The 24,879-nt window shown below is 39.0% G+C and overlaps 1 protein-coding gene across 1 annotated transcript in view; it reads right to left on the reverse strand.

The window, feature by feature from the left end:
- Positions 1–24,879, reverse strand: part of LOC109412364 (insulin gene enhancer protein isl-1) — a 199,237-nt gene that overhangs the window by 15,003 nt on the left and 159,355 nt on the right. The window contains exons 5-7 of the mRNA XM_019686014.3: positions 13,935–14,055; positions 4,688–4,850; positions 4,379–4,591 (exon numbers count right to left, since the gene is read on the reverse strand). Of these exons, the coding sequence (XP_019541559.2) occupies positions 4,379–4,591; positions 4,688–4,850; positions 13,935–14,055 (497 nt within the window). The remainder of the gene's footprint in view (positions 1–4,378; positions 4,592–4,687; positions 4,851–13,934; positions 14,056–24,879) is intronic.

Genomic DNA, 24,879 nt, shown 5'->3' on the forward strand with positions numbered 1-24,879 from the left:
AAATTCCAGAAGTAATGATCGGAAATCTCTAAAAATATCGAAAAAACTACGGAAGGAACTATTAATGGGAGCAAATCCTGGAGCAAATAAAAGAAAAACACTTTGCATGGGAACTAGGATGGAAACTTGAGAGAACTGGAGAAAGCAAGAAAAAAAAACTTCGAAAATGCTCCAGTAAAAAATTATGAGATTCCTGAAAAAATAATATTCTAAATGAGTCTTTGGAGAAATTTATCAAGCAATCGCTAGAGGAATTTCTGATGAAAACCCAAAGAAATAATACAGGGAAACGTTTCAAAAGTTTTCTAAAAGAATTCCTCGAGAAATAGAACCCCTAAATAAATTCCGCATGAATCCTTGATGTTTTATAAAATATCCCTGAAGGATACTCTGGAATATTTTTGAAAGATTTTCGAAAAGAACCCACGACAAAATATTTTGAAAGAATCTTTGAAAGATATCATAAAATATAAATGCACCTTTTGGGAAATTTCTGAAGAAAACAAATGTATATAGAAGAGTTTTTGGTGCAATACCGTAAAACAGGGTAGCTTTGATAGTAGATTCCATGTATTTTTCCTGATTTAATAATTTTAAAACAAATACTGGTGTCTCAGTTATAATTGCAATGTAAGGATTTGACAGTTTTAATTGTTTTGGGTGATCAATATAATTTTTTCATATGAGCGAGAATCACATTTTCATTTTGGGGAAACTTTGATAGTGCTCTGACAAACATATTAAATCAAAAAATATTACAGATTGCAACGCAAAGAGTATCAGCATGATGGGAAAAGCCGTATGAAATATGTAAGGTTCATTTATTGTATAAAAACATGAAGAATTTTATAAAATTATAAATAACAAATCTCAGTGCTTTTAACTATCAAAAATAATTATCTGTGTAAAAATATATTGTTTACGGTACATCAACATGTGACTATATGCTGCGCATAGTAAGTTTTCTTTATTTGAGTTGTTTTTCTATTTTTTATAAACAAATTTAGGAAACAACGAGTGTAATTGAAAGATCACTATTGTTTATCAAACAAGTCTAGTACCACAGACGAATTTATTGTGCTAGTACTTTTTTACAAATAATTTCATGGCATGAACAACTATAATGCATTGAATCCAATTTTCATTTGATGCCTACTTTGTGTGCAAAATGTGGTATTTTCCTAGTATTTTGAGTGATATAAAATATGAGTGTAATAAAAACATCACTAAGGTTGTTCAAATGAATCCACTTAACTACTACGACATATTCATAGTTGAAAAACTACATATCATTGCTTTAAATTTTGGCTTATTCGCTTTTTTGTGGTATTTTCGTACATTTTTTTTATAAAACAAAATATTAGTGTAATGTAAACATCAACATTTTATCAAAAACAGGTTCAGTACATTGTATCGGAAAATTTAAGGCCATACAACTACATGTTATGGCTTTAAATTTACTGTTTTGTATGAAAATTATGGTATTTTTGTAGCTTTTCGAGTAAAATAAATTAAGTGTGTCATGAAAACATCACTATTACTCATAAAGAACGTCCAGTACGCTTTCACGAATAATTTAAAGGTAAAATACTACTTTGCATTGTAAGCCATCATTTTTGTTAACCACTTTGCGTGAAAAATGTGGTGCTTTCGTTGATTTTTGAGTGAATCAAAATTTGAGTGTAATGGAAACATCACTATTATTCTTCAAGTATGTCCCCCAAACTGCTACGAACATTTCAAGGCTAAAAAACTATATATTAGGGAGATTAGGGGCATAATGGACACCCGGGGCGAAATGGACACCCCTGTTTTTGCCGAAACAGTTGTTTTTTTATGTAAAACTTTCAATGGATAAGTGTAAAGGAACAAGTCATTGTTCTATTTTTCAAAAGTACCGTTTATATTTCTTCAAAATAATCAAAATATCATTGAAATTGAAGTATGTTTTTCATATGGTGGATTTCTTATAATTTCAAAGCAGCAGCAAATAAGGTATTACGAGTGATTGAGTGTGTCCACCATACAAACAAGTGAATTGTTAGCTTATCTACATGTATACGTAGATTTAGCAATGGATGAAGTATTATATTTTTGATCAGAACTTGCTGAAAATAGCGATTTCAATATTGTAGTCTATTCGGGGCGAAATGAACACTGGCAATTATGAATGGATGTACGCGCGTTGCATACTGTTAGGCGTTTTAGAGAGTTTGGAAAAAATCAATCCGGTTATTTTAGCCCAAAGTTTATATAATTAACTTTGATGTTATGTAAACTCGTCTAAGATGGAGTATTATATCTGTGGTGTTGATCTCCGTTGGCAAATTACTTAACTGGTCGATATTCTCAAAGATACAGCATAAAATATGCAGGGGTGTCCATTATGCCCCGATGGGTGTCCATTTCGCCCCGTATCTTTCCTGCCAGCCCCAAAAAACACACGGTTTTCAATTCATTATTTCTTCACAATAATGACATTCTACCAGCAGTAAATGATTGAAATACGTAGGAAACAAGTTAAAGTTGTAAGCCAACTGATAATATGTTAAGTTTTTGTCTGTTATACAGGCCTAGCATACTCATTTGCTTAGGGTGTCCATTATGCCCCTAATCCCCCTATCGTTTTAAATTTAGTTCTGTTGACTACTTTGTGTAAAAAATATGGATTTTTTGTAGTTTTCCGGGTAAAACAAAATAAGAGTGTAATTAGAACATTTTCATTGTTCATCAAAAATGTCGAGTACAATTCTACGAACAATTTAAGACCAAAAAAACTATATGTCATCGCTTTGAATTTTGATTTATTCCTTATTTTATGTGAAAAATAGGATATTTTAGCAGTTTTTTGATTAAGGTAAATTATCAGTGTACTGAAAAATCACTAATTTTGCACAAACATGTTCACTCCAGCTGTACGCATGATTTAGAGTCGAAAAAACCATATGTCATCGCTTTAAATTTTGTTTTATTGGTCAATGTGCGCAAAAAATGCGCTCTCAAAAAAAAACTAGGAAGTGCCTTTTGCTTAATAACTTTGGGTAGACGCATCTATTTCATATTATTTAAAATGGACGATGATCTTGATACCAGTCCGGTTCCATCGCAAAAAAAAGTTTTGAAATCGGTTGAAAAACGGCCGAGAAATGCCTTGTTAAAGTTGGACTTCCGACTTTTTTTGGACCCTTGGTAGTTTGGGAGTTAACATGAATAACACTGCCCTCACTCGCATAACAGTCCCATCTTTGCTGAGTTTCCTGTTCATATGGGACTGTTATGCTAGGGGAGGCAGAACAGTTACAACAAAAATGTATGTAGTATGTAAGCACAGACAAACAGACGTATCACTTTGAACAAAATGCGATAAAAATCATCGTCACGAAAGCATAATCGCCCAATGCTAATAACACTCTTGTTCGCAAAACCACTGAGTAGATGGCGGTAGTGAGCAAAAGTCAAACAGGAGCGAAAACGATGCGAACGCCATGAGCGAGAGATTTGCGAACTACAAAATATTTTAATAATCAGTTAAAAAATGAAATGATGGGAAGTGAGTAGAGTGAGGCGTCTGTCTGCTTGTCTGTGATTTAAGTGTAATCAGCATTCAAATGCGAAAAATCCTCTTCATTATCAATGAAATTAGAGCATCCCAACTTCCGACAACGAAAGGAATGCGTTCGTTTTAAATATTTTACGGATTAATATGGCTGCGGTTGTCGTCGTATCCTCCCATCAGCAGCAGCAGCAGTAGCTCTGTCTGTTGAAGTGCTCTGCGTGGCAGCCAGTCGCACCAATAACGACAAAAACTGCGGAATTTTACGTATTCTGCCTTGTTGGTTTCCTTCCCGTGTGGCACAGCAGAGGCGAGGACGCCTCGCTATACGGATGTCAGGCGGCATGTGGGCATGGTATGCACGGAGAAGGCTGAACTGCAACCATGTTTCTACCATTCATCCGCGGCAGAACGAGATAGCCAGTGCATGGAAGCGCGCAGGTGAGTGTTCAACTCAAAGGAAGCAACTCCGCGCCAGAAGGAGACAGATCCAGGAGATATTATAATTTCTGTATTATTTATGTTGCTCGCTATGCGACTGAATTTGGCGGTGCTCTTCTGCCTCTCTTGGTTGAGAATGAGAAGTAACGTTTCCAAAAGAATAAAATCAACGGCAATATTTGAATTGTTAATAAATTGGGTTTTGCTGCGGTTGAATGGAGAGGAATAAATTTGCATGCATGCTTTACTTAGAAGGTAGTGGCTTTTGGCACTCTTTCCGTTTTATGCCAAGTGGCTTAAAAAACCCTTAATTGAAATTATAAGTCCCCTCGCAACTATTGACAGTAATAAATAATAACAATGATAATAATCACTATAACCTACCTGATTGACTAGATGCTGGAACGCCGGCGTGTGGGTGTTGATCGCCCCGTTGCTGTCCAGGTCCGAGTGCAGCGCAAAGTCCGACAGGGCCTTCCACGGTGGCTGATAGGCGGTCACTTCCAGGCCGTGCATGTTCAGCGGAGAATCATGCCGTACCGGGGAGCTGGCAACCATTGGGATTCCCTGCATGCCATAACCGAGTTTACGACCTTCCTGTGTGGGATGGGGGGACACGATACGGACAATCGGTTAGTCGAGTTCAGGTGATGGGCTTCACTACCAACAATAATGAATGTAGTTGTCCATTACCTTCTCCTGTTGCATCTGTAGCTTCATCTGGATCGTTTTCTTCTTGTCTTTACACCGCTTGTTCTGGAACCAGACCCGGATGACCCGTGGCGAGAGGCCCGTCATCTCGACCAGCTGTTCCTTCATCAGGGCATCCGGCCGGGGATTGGCATTGTAGCAGGTTCTGAAACGGGACCGAAGGAAACGAAGATGTTACGCAGTTGTTAGCACCAGTTGATTCAATTATCGCCATGCTAAAATTTTCCCGATATGGCGAATCACAGGCGAGTAATTTGAATAATTATAATTAGTCGCGCGCAGACGGAGTCGCGTGTGCAACCGGTCGTCGTCATCGTCGCCATGCACCACAGCCTCTCTTGGCTATAACCTGTAGGTCGTCAGTGTTGAATAGATGAATAATTGTGTACATATTTATTCTTTAATTGTAAAAGATCTCGCAGAAAAGGGCATCGAATCGCATGGCACGACGTCGCTTGATAGCTACCTAGCAGTAGTGTGTAGCACGGTAGCGGAATTTCTAAGCATTCCGGCGGACTCGCTGTAAGTCAACAGTCAATGCACTTTGACGGCGGTGACGGCTGCTGGTCACGACTGGACGACACCTATTGACCGCATCTAATGATGCACCGTGCGTTGGTTGTTGGAAACGGGTTGCGCACACAGAGTCAACTTCGTCAAAAAGTAACCAACCCCATCGATATTCCAAGTCATGATTTTTCACGGTGTGCCTGCTGGTCGGAACTTAAGCGCCGCCAGTCGGCAAACTGTATGCAGCACTCGTCTTGACGGCTAGCGCGATGCAACTCATAACTCAAGAAATGCATATCTTCTAGCCGGGTCAGCCGACTAGGGGACGATGCCACGGCGGAGGATATGCCGTTTTAGGTTGAGTGGACTAGATGGGTGTTGTGTGTATGGTTGGGCTGTTCAGAACCTACCAGCGAGAAGAGGATGGTAGGAAGCGATAATGGTATCGGCAAACATAGTCATGGTTGGGAGAATTGTTTGGCCAAATGGATACAATTGTGTTTGTCCACTTCATACAGTTTTCAATGACAGAAGAGGTTTTGTTTCTCGCATTGTATAACTGAAGTTTGAGTGTTTAACTAAGTCAACTTGACAATGAAAGAAAAGTCTTTGACTTGAACTGAATTGAATAACTTGAAGTTAGCAAAATGTGTTCTAACACCAGTCTCAAGTTTTCGGTAGAATTAACTTATTAGAATCATTGTATCACTCTTCCTTCATTGGTAATGCTATGAAATGTGCTGATTATTACTTTATTGATTACATACTGATCGGCTTTTCGGGTCCGTTTGCAGTTGATTATCAATATTATCTTCTTTTCCCGATCAGCGTAGATAGCTATGTAGTGGTAGTAGCGATTGATTAATCTGGCTTAGAATACCCGCCTGTTTCAGTGGTAGGTGTCCACTAGTCAGGTGACCCCTAATGCATGGTGTTATGCGGCTTAACGTTTACCGTGCCTGGAAATGAATGGTTAGGTGAGTGGTGGTCTAATAAAAACTTGATCGCAAAAGGAACCTGTGGAATACTGGGGCACCCTCTATAGTATTTTGACCTTACTATAGCTCAGTGGACTTTGTGTTACTCCAAGATAACCAGCTGCCCATATTTAGTCTCAAACTTTAGACTGAGCAAGGGCGAATTACGCAGTGTATGCTGTGTATCCTCGCCTTTAATGTTTTCCAATAGAAACCAATCTGGTTTTATTACTGCTGTTCTTGTTCGTGCTGTGATTGTAAAGAGCTTAATCTTGCCTCGTTTAGGTAGTGGCTACGGTTAGGATAGCTCAGATCAATCTTCAGCATAAAAGAACAGCAACGATCAATCTTTGCAGACTTATGCAGAATGGTACAGCCTAAACAACCAGAAATCGCATAAGGATGTACGCTGTACATCGTATAAAGTACTACTTTAACTCATCGCATATATATACGGCTGAATGACAATTTTCATCGCATATGATGTTATTTTTTGAACTTATTGCGATGTATCTGGTAAAATCATCTCTTGGAAGCACTTGGAATATTTATACGTACTTGCTATAATAAATAACGAAACATAACACTGCAGCAGACACGTTGTTGTATTTTGTACAATATATTGTTAAACGCTCGACTGTTCTTCACAAATCTGCGTGGTGCTGGTAGTGGTGGCCAATTTCCGGAAGATTAAAGATTTTTCTTTACACGTGAATTATTTCTTCTAGAGTCCTCAATGTTTTTTTTATAATATCTACTAAACATTCGTAACTCACCATAGGAAACTCTTGGAGCAATCCCTGAAAGAAATCCCATAGAGGAATTCCTTTAGAAGTCCATGAGGGAAACTCTGTCAGAATTCCTGGAAGAATGGCTATATGGCTATAATGGCTATACTGCCATTCCGTAGAAAAACGATATAGTGCAACTCCGATTATCGTAAAACTTGGTGGGCTTGTAGTTCTTCGCAAATAATTAGACCCGTATTTTTTTATTTCGTCATTAGGATGACCAATTTTCATATAGGGTGTTCCAAAAAATCAAGGTTTTTCAAAACTAAAAATTTTCAAAAAATCGTAACTTTTGAACCAGTTGACCGATTTCAAAACTTTTTGTTCGAAAGCTATTGAATTGTAGTTTTCAGGAACCTTTTGAACCAGTTGACCGATTTTAAACTTCTTTTTTTTTTGTTTGAAAGCTATTGAATTGTAGTTTTCAGAAAAAGAAATACGTTAAAGGGGCTAAAATGTAAAGAGTACTACAAAATATGCAAGTATATTAGTTTTTTCACGTTTTCATGGGCTCGGGACCAAAGAGGTACCCTGGTTTTATATTTTTATCAGAAAATTCAGGAAATTTGGCGTAAAATATCAAAAAATCAGAAATGTATGTTGTTTTGTTTTTGAGATATGATTTTTTGAATATAGAGAGTCATATATTTTAGTACTAGCTACTCTAAAATTGCTTGAAATTGCAAATTCTCATAAAACTTTGCATAGTATTGCTTTTTAAAGTGATTCCTGGTGGTTTTGGTATCCATAATATTATAAGTAATCAAAATATAATCAAATTTAAAAAAGTGTCTTGTATGGGAAAATTTGACCTTTTATTTTCAAGAAATCATATCTCAAAAACTCTCTGATTTTTTGATATGTTACGCCAAATTTCCTGAATTTTCTGATGAAAATATAAAACCAGGGTACCTCTTTGGTCCCGAGACCATGAAAACGTGAAAAAACTAATATATTTGCATATTTTATAGTACTCTTTACATTTTAGCCCCTTTAACGTATTTTTCCTGAAAACTACAATTCAATAGCTTTCAAACAAAAAAAAAAGAAATTTAAAATCGGCCAACTAGTTTAAAATATACGATTTTTTGAAATTTTTTAGTTTTGAAAAACCTTAATTTTTTGGACCATTCTATATGAAAATTAGTCACCCTAATGACGAAATAAAAAAATACGGGTCTAATTATATCCGAAGAATTACAAGCCCACCAAGTTTCACGACAATCGGAGATGCATTGTATCGTTTTTCTATGGAATGGCTGTATAAATATATCTAGAGGAATCGCTGGAGAAATTCCTGTGGGAATCCATGCAAGAATTTCTGGAGGAATCTCTGTAAGATTTCCTGGAGGAATGCATGGAGAACTTTCTGGAAGACATCTCTTGAGGAATTTCTGGAAAAAAATCCGGGAAAAATCTCTAAAGGATACCCTGGAGAAATCCTTGAAGCAATTCATGGAAGAATCCCTGGAGGAAATCTTGGAGAAATCCCTTGAGGAACTTCTGAACAAATTCCTGGTCGAATCCCTGGATGAAACCCTGGAGGAGTCCCTGGAGGAATCCCTGGAGGAATTCTTGGAGGAATTCCTGGATAAATTTCTAGATGAATTCTAGAAGGAAAATCTGGAGGAATTGCTGGTGAAGTTTTCTGGAGGAATTCTTTGAGAAACACCTGGCGAAATTTCTGAACAAATCCCTTGAGAAATTCCAGAAAAAAAATGCTAGAGGAGTTTCTGGAGGAATTCCTGGAGGAATGCTTGGTGGAATTTCCGGAAGAATTTCTGCAGAAATCTCTAGAGGAACTCCTGAAGGAATCCCTGGATGTTTTCCGCAAGAAATCTCGTGATGAATTCCTAGAGGAATTTTGGAAGGAATACCTGGAGGAATGTCTGGAAGAATTCGTGGAAAAATCATTGGAAGAATTATTGGAGAAATCGTTGGAGGATATTCTGGACGAATCGCTGAAGCAATTCCTGGAGGAAATCCTAGAGGAATATCTGAAGGAAATTCTGGAACAAGCCCTGGAGCAATCCTAGGAGGAATTCTAGGAGAAAACCCTGGAGGAATTCCTAGAGAAATTCCTAAAGGAATTCTTGGAGGAATCCTCGGAGGAATTTCTGAAGAAATACCTGGAGGAATGCCTGAAAGAATCCCTGCAGAAATTCCTGGATGGATCCACGGATGAATTCTTGGTGAAATTCCTGGAGGAACCCCCAGGGGAATTCAGTGAGAGATGCCTGGAAAAATTTCTGAAGAAATTCCTCGAGAAAGTCCTTGAGAAATTCCAAGCGTAATTTCCAGAGGAATTCATGGTGTAATTTCTGGAGGAGTCCTTGCAGAAATTCGTGGAGGAAGCCCTGGAGGAATCCCTGAATGAATTTGCGGAGAAATGTCTAAAAAAATGCCCAAAGGAATCCCTCACGCAATTCTGGAGGAAATTATGGAGGAATGCCTGGAGGAATTTTTGAAATTACGCATGGAGCAATACCTGGAAGAATTCCTGGAGAAATGTTCGGAGAAATGTCTGGAGGAATTTCTAAAGGAGTCCCTGGAGGAATACCTAGAAGAATTCCTGGAGAAATCTCTGAATTCCTGAAGCAATTCCTGGAAGAATCTCTGGAAGAATCCCTGGAGTAGTACTTGGAGCAATCCCTGGGAGAATTCTTGGAGAAACTTGTGGAGGAAATCCCAGGAGAATTCATAGAGAAATACCATAGAGAAATACCTGGAGGAATCTCTGGAGGAAATTATGGAGATACGTGTGGAGGAGTTCCTGAGGGAATTCCTAAGGGTATGTCTGGATGAATTTTAGAAAGAATGCATAGAGAAAGGCCTGGAGGAATGCCAGGAGGATTTTCATTCCTAGAGGAGAAACTACTTGATAAATTTCTGGAGGAATCCCTACACGGAGAAACAAAAGTACCCAAAAGTGAGTTCATTCCACCCAACTTCGAGGTTGCGTGCCAAATTTGAGGTAGTTTGCATTTAGGCGTATACGACCAAAGTACTTAGAGTCAAAGTTCTTTTTACTCAACCGTCGGTTAAAATTACTCAACTTTCGGTACTATGTTACTTACTCAATTTTGGCTTCCCGCATTGAACTCTCAAAGTTGGGCTGTTTTGCTATTCACTCTCTGCCAACAATAAAGGGAGCGAATGAAAGGGCATGCAAAAAGAACTCAAAAGTGAGTTTTAAAATACTAAATTTTGGGTTCTTTTGTTTTTCAGTGTAGAGGAAATTCTGGAGAAATTCGTGGGAGAATTTCTAAAGTATTTCCTGAAGAATTTCTGAACAAATCATTGGAGGAATTGTTGTAGAAATTTCTGAAGTAATTCCTGGAGAAATTCCTGAGGTAATTCCTAAAGGAATTCATGGGGGAGTCCTTTGAGAAATTCCAGGTGGAATGCCTGGAGGTATTCCTGGAGGAATCTCTAGAGAAATCTTTTGAGGAATCCCTAGGGCAATCTCTAGAGGAATTCCTGAAGGAATCCCTGCTGGAATTCCCAGAGAAACCCTGGAAGAACTCCCAGAGAAATCCCTGGATGAATTTCTGGAGGAATCATTGGAGGAATCCCAGGATGAATTCCGGCAGAAATCGCAGGATGAGTTCCTGAGGAAGAAGTTTCTAAAGAAATCCCAGAAAAGAATTCTTGGAGAAATCCTGAAGGAAGCCTAAGAAGAGTTCTGGACGAAACCTTGGGGGAATTTTTAAAATAATACCTGGAGTTTTTTCTGAAACAATCAAAGAAGGAATTCCCGAGTGAATCTCTGGAGGAATTCCTGAAGCAACCCCATGAGGAATTCCTTAGGAAGTCCGTCCTAGGAGAGCTCTCTTAACAAATTCCTGAATGAAATTCTGTAGGAAGCCCTGGAAAGAAAATCTGAAAGAATTCATGTCTGCAGTAAGTTCTGGACAAATTATTTAAGACATACTTAGATGGGCTCTTATAGATTTTTTTGTACAAAACATTTTAAGAATTCCTGGATTCATTTTGAATATTACTATTATGTATTACTCTTTGGGCTGATACAAATTTAATTTTGACTTTTTGTCTCCCCCCCCCCCCCTTCAATTTTTTTTTGGTCGGATTTAGCATTTTGAGGGGGCAGATAAAAAAATATTTATCAAAATATCGGGTCTTGCCAAAAATTCTTCAACAAATCCGATGAGTTTTTAATATTTTTCAGATTAAATGCTTTATTATTTTTATCCCCCCCCCTCGACCATCCAAAGAGTGGTGGGACAAAAAGTGAAATAAATATTTGTTACGGCCTTATTAACGATACTTTACCATTATTGTGGCATTCGCGTCATTCAAAATTTGAATAATATTTGGTTTAATCTTCTGAAAGAATTTCTGGAAGAAATTCGTACCCTTCGAATAATTCCAGGTGGAATAATTGGAGCAATCTCTAGCAGAATTTTCGAAAGAATATACGGAGAAATCCCTGAAGAAATCTTTTAAAGATTACCTGCAGAAATATCAGAATGAATCCTCGAAATAAACACCTCTGGAGGAAGCTGTAAAGACGGAAAAGAAATCGAACAACCACTGGAGGAGCCTCTAAAGATATCCATGGAAAACTCTCGGAGTAATGTCTGGTGAAATCCCTAGAAGAATTCCTGGTGGGATATTACTTATTGCGTACGTTTGTAATACGGTAGTCGTTAGTGGAAATAAAAGTAGAGTTTAGGGTTCATTCAAATATTACGTAACGCAAAATTTGTCATTTTTAGACCCCCTCCCTGCCCCACGTAACAATTTTTGTATGGGGAATTTTGAAATTTTGTATGAAGCGCAACACATCGCTGGACCCCCTCTCTCCCCTCTTAGCGTTACGTAATATTTGAACGAACCCTTAGATGACCGAAGAAGTGAATTGTTTTGAGCACATCGGTAGTAGTTAAATGTATGTGAGTCATACAATACGGTTCAGAGAATTGTCTACTTGAAGATGGGAACTGATACTGCAAAGTAAGATAACTTTTTTGTACATAAACAGATAGTGATAAGGAATAAATTTACAGTATTGAAGCTGCGTGAAATCAAAGCTGCTGTCGATAAGTTGTCTAAGTTCCGGAGGTGTCAATATCTTAACCTTACTCTAAAGCTTATTCTGAAAATGGGTCGTGCGTCGCATTAAAAAGCAAAGAATTTCAGATTCAGTTTGAGCTCTTTTATTCAGAAATGCTTAGACCGTATTGTGAATCATCACATCCGTGATGTTCATCATCCACTGAGACTTTTTCACACAAGGTTGTTTACGATATCGAGAAGGCATTCGCTCAAAAGCAACCCTTCTTGGGTGTTTTCTTAGGAATCGAGGGTTTCTTTGACAATGCAATGTGCCTTTCGATGCCATGCCATTTGAAGACGCACGAAGTCTTGGTTTATCTCCAATGAAATCCAATTGGATTTATCAAATGCTCTTTATCTCACTCACTCTCCTAAACAAGCACGAGAAAGAGCGGGCTGCAAGAGGGGGCTGTGTCCCCTTTTTCATCCTTCTCTTTCTCGTGTTTGTTTAGGAGAGTGAGACAGATAAAAGAAAAAGCTAGCTACGCCAATGATCTCTTCTCGACTTTGCGTCAAGCAGCGATGAAGAAATTAAGTGTTTGTGGATGCCCTCAGGAGGGAGTCTTGTCATCACTTTTGTGGAATTTCGTAGCAGATACGCTATTTAGGAAACTCTTATGGTTTTGTCGACGACTACCAAACATTGTAAGACGGTATGAGCATCAGTACCGTTTTTGACCTGATGTGAAGCGCTTGATGTCGGAAATATGGCCTTTCAGTAAATCCGAGTAAAACATCTATTGTTCTTTTCACGGAAAGGCGAAACCGTAATGGCGCTCGACCTTTGCGTTTGTTTGATTCTTAAATCGATGTGACTGAACAAGTAAAGTACGTTGGAGTTATTCTTGAATCCATGCTTTCCTGGACACCACCCATTGAGTTAAGAATTAAAAAACTTGTCCTTCGGACAATGCCGGCGATCCTTTGGTACAACTTTGGGTCTAAAACCCAAGTATATCAAATGAATTTATACAACTGTTTCTGGATGTCTTGTGTGGTGACAAAAGGGCGATGTAAGATCGATCCAATCAAAATTAGACCATCTCCAAAGATGGGCTTAATGGCGATGCCTGGAGCGTACTCTTCAACACCCACGGTAGCACTTGAATTTCTCTTTGACGATGCCCCAGTACACATTCATCTCAAACAAGAAGCACTTTCTTGCATGTTCCACCTATCGATACTCGGTTTACTAGAGGAAACTCCTGTGAACCGCAGATCAGCACATACCTCGTTGTTTCAACTTTTAGTGAATTGGGACATAATAGTTCTTTTCCCCCAAGCGATCTTACAATTGTTTGTAATTGTGTATAATTCCAGAAGTTTCAAAACCAGAAACGCACGTCATTATGAAGGAAAAGCGCCAACAAAAATGTTATTATTATCAATCAAGATAAGGAAAAGCCAACGAACTGTAGGTGCTTCCGAATCTAATCGCCATAGGGCTGAAAATCACGTTAATAAAGTATATTAATAATAATCACGAGCCGAATTTAAACACGTACACGATATTGAACTGGGCTTAAAACCATCGCTCTAATGTGTTCCTCTTTCTAAAAGGTCGATTTGTTCGGACCTGGTTACTCTCGCGGTCGCTTTGACGAGGCGTTCTGTATTTTTTTTTTGTTCGCACCAGAGGGAGTTTGTCCGAGGGAGATTGAGATTATAGCCAGGACAAAAAGGTGTGATCAGCACGTTCGGGGATGAACGACGCGGCACGGAACGTTTAGCTCGGCCGACGTCCGTCGATGGGGCGTGCAATAAAACTTTATGGCCTTGCCGCATCCTCTGCCTTCGGAGAGAATGGGGTTCGTGCTTCGGTCGGTCGGTCTTGGTGGAGTAGGACTTTGTTGTGGTTCTGGTTATACGTACCTTAAGGTGTGTAGTTGTTTCTCGTTGAGCACCGTTCGCACCCGGGTTGGTTTGCCGTCCGACGGTCCGGAGGGTCCCTTGCCGCGCATACTTTTGTGCGAGCCTGATTCGCTGCCGGAATCTGAAACAGGAAAACTGGGTTAGACTGGGTGCGGTCCAGAACATTGGGGTGTTAGTAATGGGTGGGGGCAAGATTTGCAGATTCATTTCATAATTGCAGCTCTTCAAATCAGGCTTAACGATAGAAATTCTAAAAGCATTTTCACCGGGAAAACTGAATTTCTCAGACGTGTGACGATAATTGTCGGTAGATTCGGTCAATTTATGCCACCAGAGGTTGATTTGAACGCAATCGGAGAGCACCGCGTTTCCAAAATAGTCTTTCCAAAATTACTCTTATTGAATTCGTATCCAGAGAACAACGAACCGAGCAGATCTTCGTCCCATACCTAGCCGTCATAGTCAGCCACAAGACAGACACGCGGTGCAAATTCGTACAAAATGGCAATACATGAAACCACGAGGAGTCATTTCATCTTTGCCGTCCCGTGATTAAGTACAATTGCTTCTTCGCTTCTCACATATAGCATACGGACCGTCGCCCCGGTGGATGTCGATTCGTATACAACGGATGCTCAATCGTAGAGCCGTGCCCGTACGTACGGATAGGTGGATGAAGCGCACTAGCAAACACTCTGTACCACTAGCACCGTACAGAGAGGTCTCTCTTTATGCAGAGTCTATCCTTCTGAGGCCGATTCGGGTGTAATTACCATAATACATATTCCATACCGCGCGGCGGCGGCGGTGGCGGCCGCCACCACACACTCGCTCAATTGACCGCCGCTTGCTCATTGCGCTTCCTTTCGTATGATTCGGAGATTCAGAGGAGTCCCGCTTACGAGTTCCTTCAATCTGGAAAGCATAGGCGTTGTCAGATTTGAAAATTATTTTATATCTTTTAATAAGTTATAAAACCCAGTTTTTGGTAAACACAAGTGCGTCTTAAAAAATTTCTACGACTGTGCGGAGTGCGGGAAAATTCGATCTACACGTTACAAGTTCTGACGAACCACACTGGACGTGGCAGTTAGTTATAGAGTCCTTGACAAAGGACTTAAACGGACTAACATTGGACAAAACAAAGCAACAGTGTTTTGATTTTGCTTGAACAGAGTTGGCCATATTTGAACTTATTAGAATGTGTCATATAAGGAGTCTTTATCTTTTTCATCGTTTTTCATTATTATATGGACCTATTTTGGGCACTTGTTGCTATAACTCAGTCAATTTTAAACCGATTAACTTGTCTTTTGGGACAAGATCAGATAGGTATAATAGGGTATAATATCTAGCCATGATCAAAACTTCAAATCAATCGGATTGAAATTAACTGAGTTATAGTAGCAAGTGCTCAAAATAGGTCTCCCTGCCCAAATGGTCCAAGACCCTACCACTAAAACTACCCTCCAAAACGTTTTACAGTTCTCAGGTCACTATGGCCAGGGTTCTGCTAAACTGAACTAAGCGCCAAAAGATTCATTCCGGGATAATCAAACTTAAGCCTAGCTAGGCATAAGAGTAAATACATGTGTGCCATCCCAGCAAAGGGGACCAAGGGGTGACATTAACCTTCTTAGCATCGTCACCCACAACGATTTTCGTGTTTTTTGCTTTCTAAAAAGCTAAGCGGTTGGTACGAGACGCCCCCCCCCCCCCCCAATAGCTTTCTTCAATAACGCTGCACAGTAGGCCTGGTGGCTTTAATGCTTGTAATGCATTTCCGATGTACTGCAAGCATTAATAATGACAAGAAACATGGTAGAACTCTAGGTAAAACTAGTCCATTCTAACACTTTCTAGGATTCATTCAGATAATATTTCAGTAAAATCAAAAGTGGTTTTTCTGAGTAATCGACTTTGAATTATGTTAAACTTTTTTTTCAGTGTAGTATCATTATTACCTTTAATTAGGAGACTCTAATACTACTCACACATCACCGAGAAAAACCAAAAAAAAAAAACTAAAACTACTCAAAGTAATAAAGAGTAGGGAAAATAATGAAAGAATACGGTGGATGGAAACGCAAGCGAGCGATAAGAGAATTTGAAATTAGCAGAGGGTCATTATTAAGCAACACAATCACAACGACGATCTTCTTCACGGAAAACTAGAACTACCTATTTTTTGGGTTTACTTTACCCAAAAGTAGGTATATCAATTAAACTTACTATACAATATTAGATTGTTTTTACTATTTCCTCCTTCGCTGTTGCCAAAAACGAAGCGAGCACCATCGACCCACCGGTAGTAATTTGGGCCCAATAAGAAAATTTTGGGTAAATGCTGCTTTTGTTAAAATTAGGTTGAAACAACTCACATTTGAGTTGAATTTACCTTGAGTAAATTTTCTCGCTGAAGTAAAAGGCAAACAACCTATTGTGAATTTAATCCATTTACTCAAATTTGAGTCATTGGGCCAAACTATGGAGTTGCGTGAAAAGCACTCAAATGTGGGTAGTTTGTTGGTTCCGTGTTGTCTAACGTCCCGGTATTGAACAGTTAGATGAATACTACGAAAACACTTAAAAGCGTGCCTAAAAGGATGCAATTTTTTTTTATCTACACAGCTAATCGCGTTCGGTAATTTTTACCGAAATCTCAACCGCTGAGCGTCCGGTAATGGATTTTTACCGAAATTCTGTAAAAAATTACAAAATTTCGGTAAAATGTTATCGTTTATCTGTCAAACTCTAACGAAGTTCGGTAGAACTTGCAAGCAACAAACTTAACGGTTGAGATTTCGGTAAAACATTATCGAAGTCGGTGATTTTTTCTTAGTGTGTAGTTCATTTATTTGGGGCTCAATCGAAATTCTTTTTTTTTGGAAATTAATGAAATGTCATTGTCAATATATAATGGCGAAATCGGGTTTAGTGATTGCTTGGCAGCTAGAAACATTTATTCAAATGTTCATCACATGTGCAATACTGTTACGACTACAAAAGTTTGAATGTTCCTTGCACGATCACCAATGACAAAGTTTGTACCCTCGCGTCGATCAATTTCACCTGAAATTACGGTACCTGAGTTAGGTATTTTAAAAGCTGAAGGCTTTCGGAGCTAGAAAATGGATTTTTTTTAATCAGATTTAACTTCTTGCTTGTATTCGCATGGCTTTGGCATTCGTTGACTACTCCATTCACGAGGCCCACCATTACACAATGTGCCCATTCAAAAAACTCTCAATTCTCTAAAACAATTGACACCTCAACGCCTCAGCGACTGGCGTTGACGAAATGCCAACCGGCTACCGTTCAAGTTCAAGGTCCTTCGGCCGTCGAAAGTGATTCCGTCTTGGTTGGGGCGGGCGGCATCTTTTGAACGCGGAAGCACTGCATTCCATTATTCGAAGAAAGAAAAAGTGAAAAGCAGCGTATTCGTTTGACCCACTGACTTTCGCGCGGGAGCCTCAAAGTCTGGCCAGGTCAATTTGGAGCGTCATGTACCCACCACTCGGGGGAATGTAATTGCCACTCAGCAGCACACACCCATCTCATATGTATCGCACAGCGCAAGAGGGTGGAGGCGGAAGACGTTCGTTGCTGGCTGATGGAGTTTCGTGGTAATTGATACCGAGGCGGAAAGCAAAACAATACGAACCGGAAAATAACAAAGGCCCCCAAAAGCCGCCCCTTCCGATAATGATCATCATCGGTGCTGCTTCTGGCTGGTGTTGCTTTGGGTATCGAGCCAGGGGTTCTGGTTGGAACCATATGCAATGCCGACCCGCGCGAAAGGTTTTGAAATGAGGAATCATTTTCTTCTATCATTGGTATTAAACACATCAAATTGATTGTAGGAATAATCATCGGAGAGCGCGCAAACGAAATGTTTCTAGGGAGCAGACCTTTGTACAGGGGCCCATATAGCCGAGGCGGTAAACACACGGGTATTCAGCATGAGCATGCTGAGGGTGACGGGTTCGATTCCCGGTCGGTCCAGGATCTTTTCGTAAAGGAAATTTCCTTGACTTCCTTGGGCATAGAGTATCTTCGTGCCTGCCACACGATATACGCATGCAAAATGGTCATTGGCAGAGGAAGCTCTCAGTTAATAACTGTGGCAGTGCTCATAGAAGACTAAGCTGAGAAGCAGGCTTTGTCCCAGTGAGGACGTTACGCCAAGAAGAAGAAGAAGAACCTTTGTACATATGCTGCCCAGTCAAACATTTTGGAAGCAAAACAAGAGAAAATTTGGGATGAAGCGGGAAGGCAGGCGATCTCGTCTCGGCACACAAAGCGTACCAAAATGTGGAGGAAAAGCAATCATCCGAACAATATTTTCGACAATGTATTTCCAAATCAAATCAATAGTATCTGTGACTCCGGGGACTTCAAGAATGAGGTAATTTTGTCTTGAAAATAAGGCCTTTTTAAAATGCCAATTTTAAGGCTCGATGAAACATAACACTTTTAGGTGGATTGATACTTTTTAAAATCTCAAACTCATATTTATCATATAATATAGTATTGGTAAGTAGAATCAACCTTGACCAGGTTTTGTTGTCAATGCGGAACAAATTCAGCTCCTTTGGGTCAGTTTTCATACACTTGTAGTTTTAAGGAAAATTGACGAAATCCAAATATTTTGTTCATAACTCGGGCATGCATTATTTACTAAAGCTCACATTCATCAAAAGGCACATGATCAAAAGACTAGAACGATGAATGCAGGAGTATGCATTTTTGACCCATTCTCACCCAAACGAAGGTAGTGTATTTCTTCTTCTTTTTATCACATCCCTACTGGAACACAGCTTTCTTACAGTTTGTCGTATTCATGATCTACAGAAAACCATAGACTACAGCAGAAGTGGAACCGGTTAGCGCAACGAATGAAAATAGACCAACACTGATCAACATGTACGTTATAATTGATGCTACCAGAACTGGCTCCCTTTTCTTCTACGTTTCCGCTTTCCAATGTGTTCTGAGCAGAAAACATCCCCTGTCACATATCCATGATACATACTTAATACTGAGAGCAGTTGCGTCAGTAACAGGAAAGCACATCCTGGAATAAAACAATGAGGGGGCTCTGTAGAAGAATCCCTAGAGAAACCTCTAATGAATTCCAAGATAAAGCACTGGGAAAATCTTTGGTGAAATCACAATTAAAATTTCTAGAGGAATCCCCGAAAGAATCCTTGGAGGAATAACCCAATTTGCTACAAGACGAAGCCCTACAAGAATTACTCAAGGAATCTCGTAACTAATTACTGTAGAAATCCCAAGAAGAGTTTCCAGATAAATCCATTGAAATATGTCTAAAGAACTTTTTATGTATTCTTTGGGTATTTCTTGGCGGCTTTTCAGCCCGATTGTAAGATCAAAAACATTTTATGTTCTTCGAATGAGTGTAATCAGTTTTGTACCCTTTAATTCTGCCCTACTTTGCTTATCCTTTGGCAGATACGCGTATTTCGACTACCACTTGTAATCTTCCTCAGTGTCAGTTATCCACTGATAATAACTGAATAACTGACACTGAGGAAGATTACAAGTGGTAGGGTAAAAGGGTATAATACGCCCCACCGGGGCAAAACGCCCCCCTTCATTTTCTAGCTATTCAAGCGCTTTTTGCATGCGGGATCGATTGGAAATCTTAAATATTGATGATTAATTGCCATCAAGCTGGTCCGTTAGTTGATTGGTATAGAAAAGCAATAAAAATATCAAAAAGTCTGAAATCGAGGCTTTTGGCGTAATATTTTACCTCTTGCAAGCTGGCTTCATTGTAAACGAAGCTAGTTCTATTCACTTATGTTATTTTGCAACTTTTATGCAGTTAAACACTTGTTAAAAGGCTCTCCTAGGATAAGCATGTGGTAGAATTATCCCCTGATACAGTTTTATCACGGGGCTGGACGTTTTTCTTTTGATGGGGCGTATTGCCCCGTTTGTTTTGATAAGGTAAATTTTGGAACGTTTTCGGAAAACGTTTCATAGCTTCCATAGCCACCCCTCCAGAGGTAAAGTTCTCATGCAACACTTCACTGACTTTAGAAACAACGATTTGCAGTGGACAATAGATGGAATAAGGCGCCAATTTTAGATATATTTCCATTTCTGCTTAGGGGGGGGGGCATATTATACCTGTTTACCCTAGTCGAAATACGCGTATCTGCCAAAGGATAAGCAAAATAGGGCGGAATTAAAAGGTACATAACTGTTTACATTCATTCGAAGAGGGTATTCTGCTTAGGGGGTTCGAAAAGTCGGTACAAGACCTTATGTTCTCTTGATCCAACGTTTCGATCCGTATCGGATCTTTATCAAATATCGACACGTTGGATTCGGAGAACATAAGAAGGCCAATAAATACTTAAAGAATACACCAAGAACAGTCGTAATCATTCAGGGAATCCTTATTGCAAGCTCCGAAAAAATCCCTAAAGGAATCCCTGAATAAATCCTTGGAGTAATTTTTAGCAGAAACATTGTAGGGATTAAAATCTCTGAAGGAACCACTGTTAAAATCCCAGATGAAATTCCTGGAGAAATCCACGATGAAATTCATAAAACAAAATTTGGAGAAATATCTGAAGCAATTCCTGAAGTAAACCCAGCAGAAATTGCTTGATGAATGAATTCTAGCATGAATTCCACTACAATTCCTATAAACAAATTATAGAAAAATATTGACATGGATTCCGGAAGAAATTCTTGAAGCAATACCAAGAGTTATTTCTGCAGGAATACCAAGAGGAAATCATAAAGAAATTCTCAGAGAAATTCCTGGATAAACTATTTTCAGAAATCCCTGGGTAGAATTTCTGAATTAGGAATCCATTAGGAATTCCTGATTGCTAAAAAACGGTGAGTCGAGAGGTAGCGGCTGCATTACGATGAGCACCTCAATGGCGACGTTGCAAGTACCGAAGGTGGTGTGGTAACAGATCTAGGAGTATGTGCACAGGACGAAAGACTTCCGGCCACTGACCTCCAAGAGATTGAGGAGGAGGTTGACCGGTTGAAAAACAACAAAGCCGCTGGAGCAGATCAACTACTAAGCGAGTTACTAAAATACGGTGGAGAAGCACTGGTGGAAGCACTACACTGGGTTATCGGAGGAATGGATGGCAGGGTATTGTGTGCCCCATCTACAAAAAGGGCGACAAGTTGGATTGCGGGAACTATCGCGTGATCACACTACTGAGCGCTGCCTTCAAGATACTCTCTCAAATTTTATGCCGCCGTCTATCACCGATTGCAAGAGAGTTCGTGGGGTAATATCAGGCTGGATTCATGGGTTAACGCACTACAACGGATTAGATGTTCGCCATCTGCTAGGTGTTGCATAAATGCCACGAATACAACGTACCCACACATCACTTGTTCATCTATTTTCAATCGGCGTATGATACAATCGATCGAGACCAGCTATGGCAGATTATGCATGAATACAGATTCTCGGATAAACTGATTCGATTGATCAAGGTGACGATGGATCGAGTGATGTGCGTAGTTTGAGTATCAGGGACACTCTCGAGTCCTTTCGAATCTCGCAGAGGGTTACGGCAAGGTAATGGTCTTTCGTGCTTGCTGTTTAACACTGTTTTAGAGGGTGTAATAAAAAGAGTGAGGATAAACACGTGTGGAGCGATTTTCACGAAGTCCGTTCAGCTGCTTGGTTTCGCTGATGATATTGATATTATAGCTCGCAAATTTGAGATGATGGCGGAAACGTACATCCGACTAAAGAGGCGAATCGGATTAGTCATTAATGTGTCGAAGACAAAGTAAATGATTGCAAAGGGCTCCAGGGAGGAATCGCCGCGCCCGCCAACTTTAAAAAGGCAGAATTTTACAGAGAAGATCCAAAGAAAATGAACTATTCATGACATTTGTTGTACTCCAGATGAAGAGCTTTTCTATTGATAAATCGATTTTTTACCATTACTAATCCATGAATTTAGATGACAACTTCTACATCAAACAAGAGATTAAACAAGTTGCAAACAGACTAGTTTTTTTTAATTGGAATCAGTGCTGAAAATTTCATTTCGTCATTTCTAAATTCAACCACCTTCAGCTCATTTTAGAAGCTGAACCTGAGAATATGGTATATGAAAAACTTGTGCGGCTAGACCAGTTTTGCAAGAAAGTCACGGAAAAACCGCTATTTTTCGAAAGTGTAAGGTAAATGTCACGGACTATCTTTGGAAAATGCCAAATGATATTCACCGTCAATATCATTGGCATTTTTCGAAGGAAGTCCGTGACATTTACCTTAAATATTCAAAAAATAGCAGTTTTTCCGTGACTTTCTTGCAGAACTGGTCTAGCAGCACAGTTCTTCATATACCATATTTTCATGTTCAGCTTTTAAAATGAGCTGTAGGTGGTTTAATTTTGATATAACGAAATGAAATTTTCAACACTGACTGGAATATAAAGTTTCGGATCAATAGTTCTTTGATTGCTTTTGTCTACTATTTTTCGAAAGTGGATGTTCCTGCTCTCTGAAGCAGTCCCAAAAAAGGAATTCTTGGCGAAACTTTTGAAATAATTTTATTTATAACCAACATTATGGTAGACAACCCAAAAAGAAATCTGGCCTAAGTCCCAAAAGACCTGCAAAAAAATATTTTTTAGAAGTTTTTTGAGAAATTCATGGATTACTTTCTGCAGAAACTTATTTTATTGTATCTTCACAGTAATACGAGGAGCAATACTAGCAGAGACTAATTACTAGTGCAATTTATTGATTACATTACCAATAAATTTTATTCCTAAGTAAGATATTTATGAAAAAGGAAGCGTTTCCTGAATATATCTGGCAACTTTTCTAAACATTAAGGCAAAAGATATGTAGAAAAGTATTAATTAAGGTGGCCCACACTTATATGAAATACAAAAATTTCGAAAAATGCCAAGTCTTACCTCCTAAATCAGTTGTTTTGGACTCCCAGAAGCTACGTTCAAAATTTGAGCAAAATCAATTAAGCCTAAGGGGGCGCTCAAAACGCTTGAAGTTTGTATGGGAAAACTTGGCCAAATGTATGCAGAAATTTTAAGTTTTCGAATTTTGCCGCTAGGTGGCGCTGTAAGCGTTCAATAAATAAACCCTTTGGTATTATTGTAGGTGACTATATTCCTAACAAGTTTGTCGAAGACCGCAAAGTGATCCAATGCATGTGTAAAGTTATACCCTAGGTAAAGTGAGGATAAACTTTATTGTTATTTTTCCAATACATGTAAAGGAATAATATCAATAATGAAATCTCAATACTTTGCCTCACTTTGCTTAGGGTATAACTTTTTTCACAGCCGTCGGATCACTTCGCGGTCTTCGACAAAGTTGTTTGGCATATAGTCACCTACAATAATACCAAAGGGTTTATTTATTGAACGCTTACAGCGCCACCTAGCGGCAAAATTCGAAAACTGAAAATTTCTGCATACATTTGGCCAAGTTTTCCCATACAAACTTCAAGCGTTTTGAGCGCCCCCTTAGGCTCAACCAATTTTGCTCAAATTTTGAACGTAGCTTCTGGGAGTCCAAAACAACTGATTCAGGAGGTAAGACTTGGCATTTTTCGAAATTTTTGTTTTTCATATAAGTGTGGGCCACCCTAGTATTAATTCATCAGAAATTTATGACAAGTGTATTGGCCACACCACACCCTTGGAAATTCAGTGAAGATATCAGCAAGAATGCCCTCAGTCTTAAGATTTCGAAAGCTTCAACGATTTCTTCAAGTATTCTGCAAAAAAAAATCCCAAAATATTCTACAAAGAAACCCTTTAATAACTGTGCCCGCAATGCCCCTCTCAACGAGTGCTCCGATCCAAAATCAATGAGTAATTTTACCATTACAACAGATGTTTACGTATTTTTAGGATAATTTTATCAGTGTTTTTAGTCAAAAATAATCGATTCCACTAATAACTGTTTTAGTCAATTCTGTAATTTTTAAACTCATCCATAATCAATAAAAAAACCTGCGTGGAAAAAAAATCGCTAAAATATCTGATGATTAATATTTTATCCAGTTTTTCAAAAGCTTTTTCTATGGAATTATTTAAGAATGCAATCATAAAAATCTCCAGGACGTCTTACCTGTATTTTTTTTTAGGAATTTCGGACATTTTGTGTCAGAAAACCAACCAGATTCTATTGTCTGGTTTACATTGTTCAACTGAAACGAGCATTTCACTTGCTAACTTCTCAAAAGTGTTCAATCCAATGTAATGATTTGTTTAGACTGAGCAAATGACTTGAGTGTTCACTTGAATGCTCTTGAATTCATCTCAGTTGAAGCAAGTGTTTACATTGTTCAACTCGTGCGGAGCGTAAGCAAACTGAAATAAATTCATCTCACTGACAGACGACTTGAATTCAGCTCACATGAATCGCGGGTTTAAACGGGGCAAGTGAGACGACGTTTGACTTGAATGAAAAAGTTCAACATGTTCAACTTTCGTTCAAGTCAAGTGTGTTGCTCAAGTGAGATGAATGGTGGTGTTTACACGTTCAATTCGCATTCAATTGGGCATTTTCAAATGACTTGAATCAAGTCACTTGCACCGTCTAAACCAGGCATATCAGATTGATTGCTTACGATACACACAGTCTACAAAACCAATGGTTTTCTTGACGGGATTTTGTTACATTTGACTACAAAATTCAACCAAATGTTCCTCCAAAATTTCCGAAAGACGTCTTTTTGCAAATTCTACAAAAAAAGCTTTCAGAAACACCAAACCAAAGTCTTGCCATTATTCAGTGTTTTTTTCGAACGTCAGGCATTGTTCTATAGGTAAGTTCCGTCCAAAATTTAAATTAAATCCAAAATTTTAGCCAAGAACTGATCTCAGGGTTAAGACAGAAATGACTTCAAGAGTTTGACTAAGAAATTCAGAATATGATCTTCCA

The sequence above is a fragment of the Aedes albopictus genome, chromosome 2 (genome assembly GCF_035046485.1).
Source record: "Aedes albopictus strain Foshan chromosome 2, AalbF5, whole genome shotgun sequence".
NCBI classification, from domain to species: domain Eukaryota; kingdom Metazoa; phylum Arthropoda; class Insecta; order Diptera; family Culicidae; genus Aedes; species Aedes albopictus.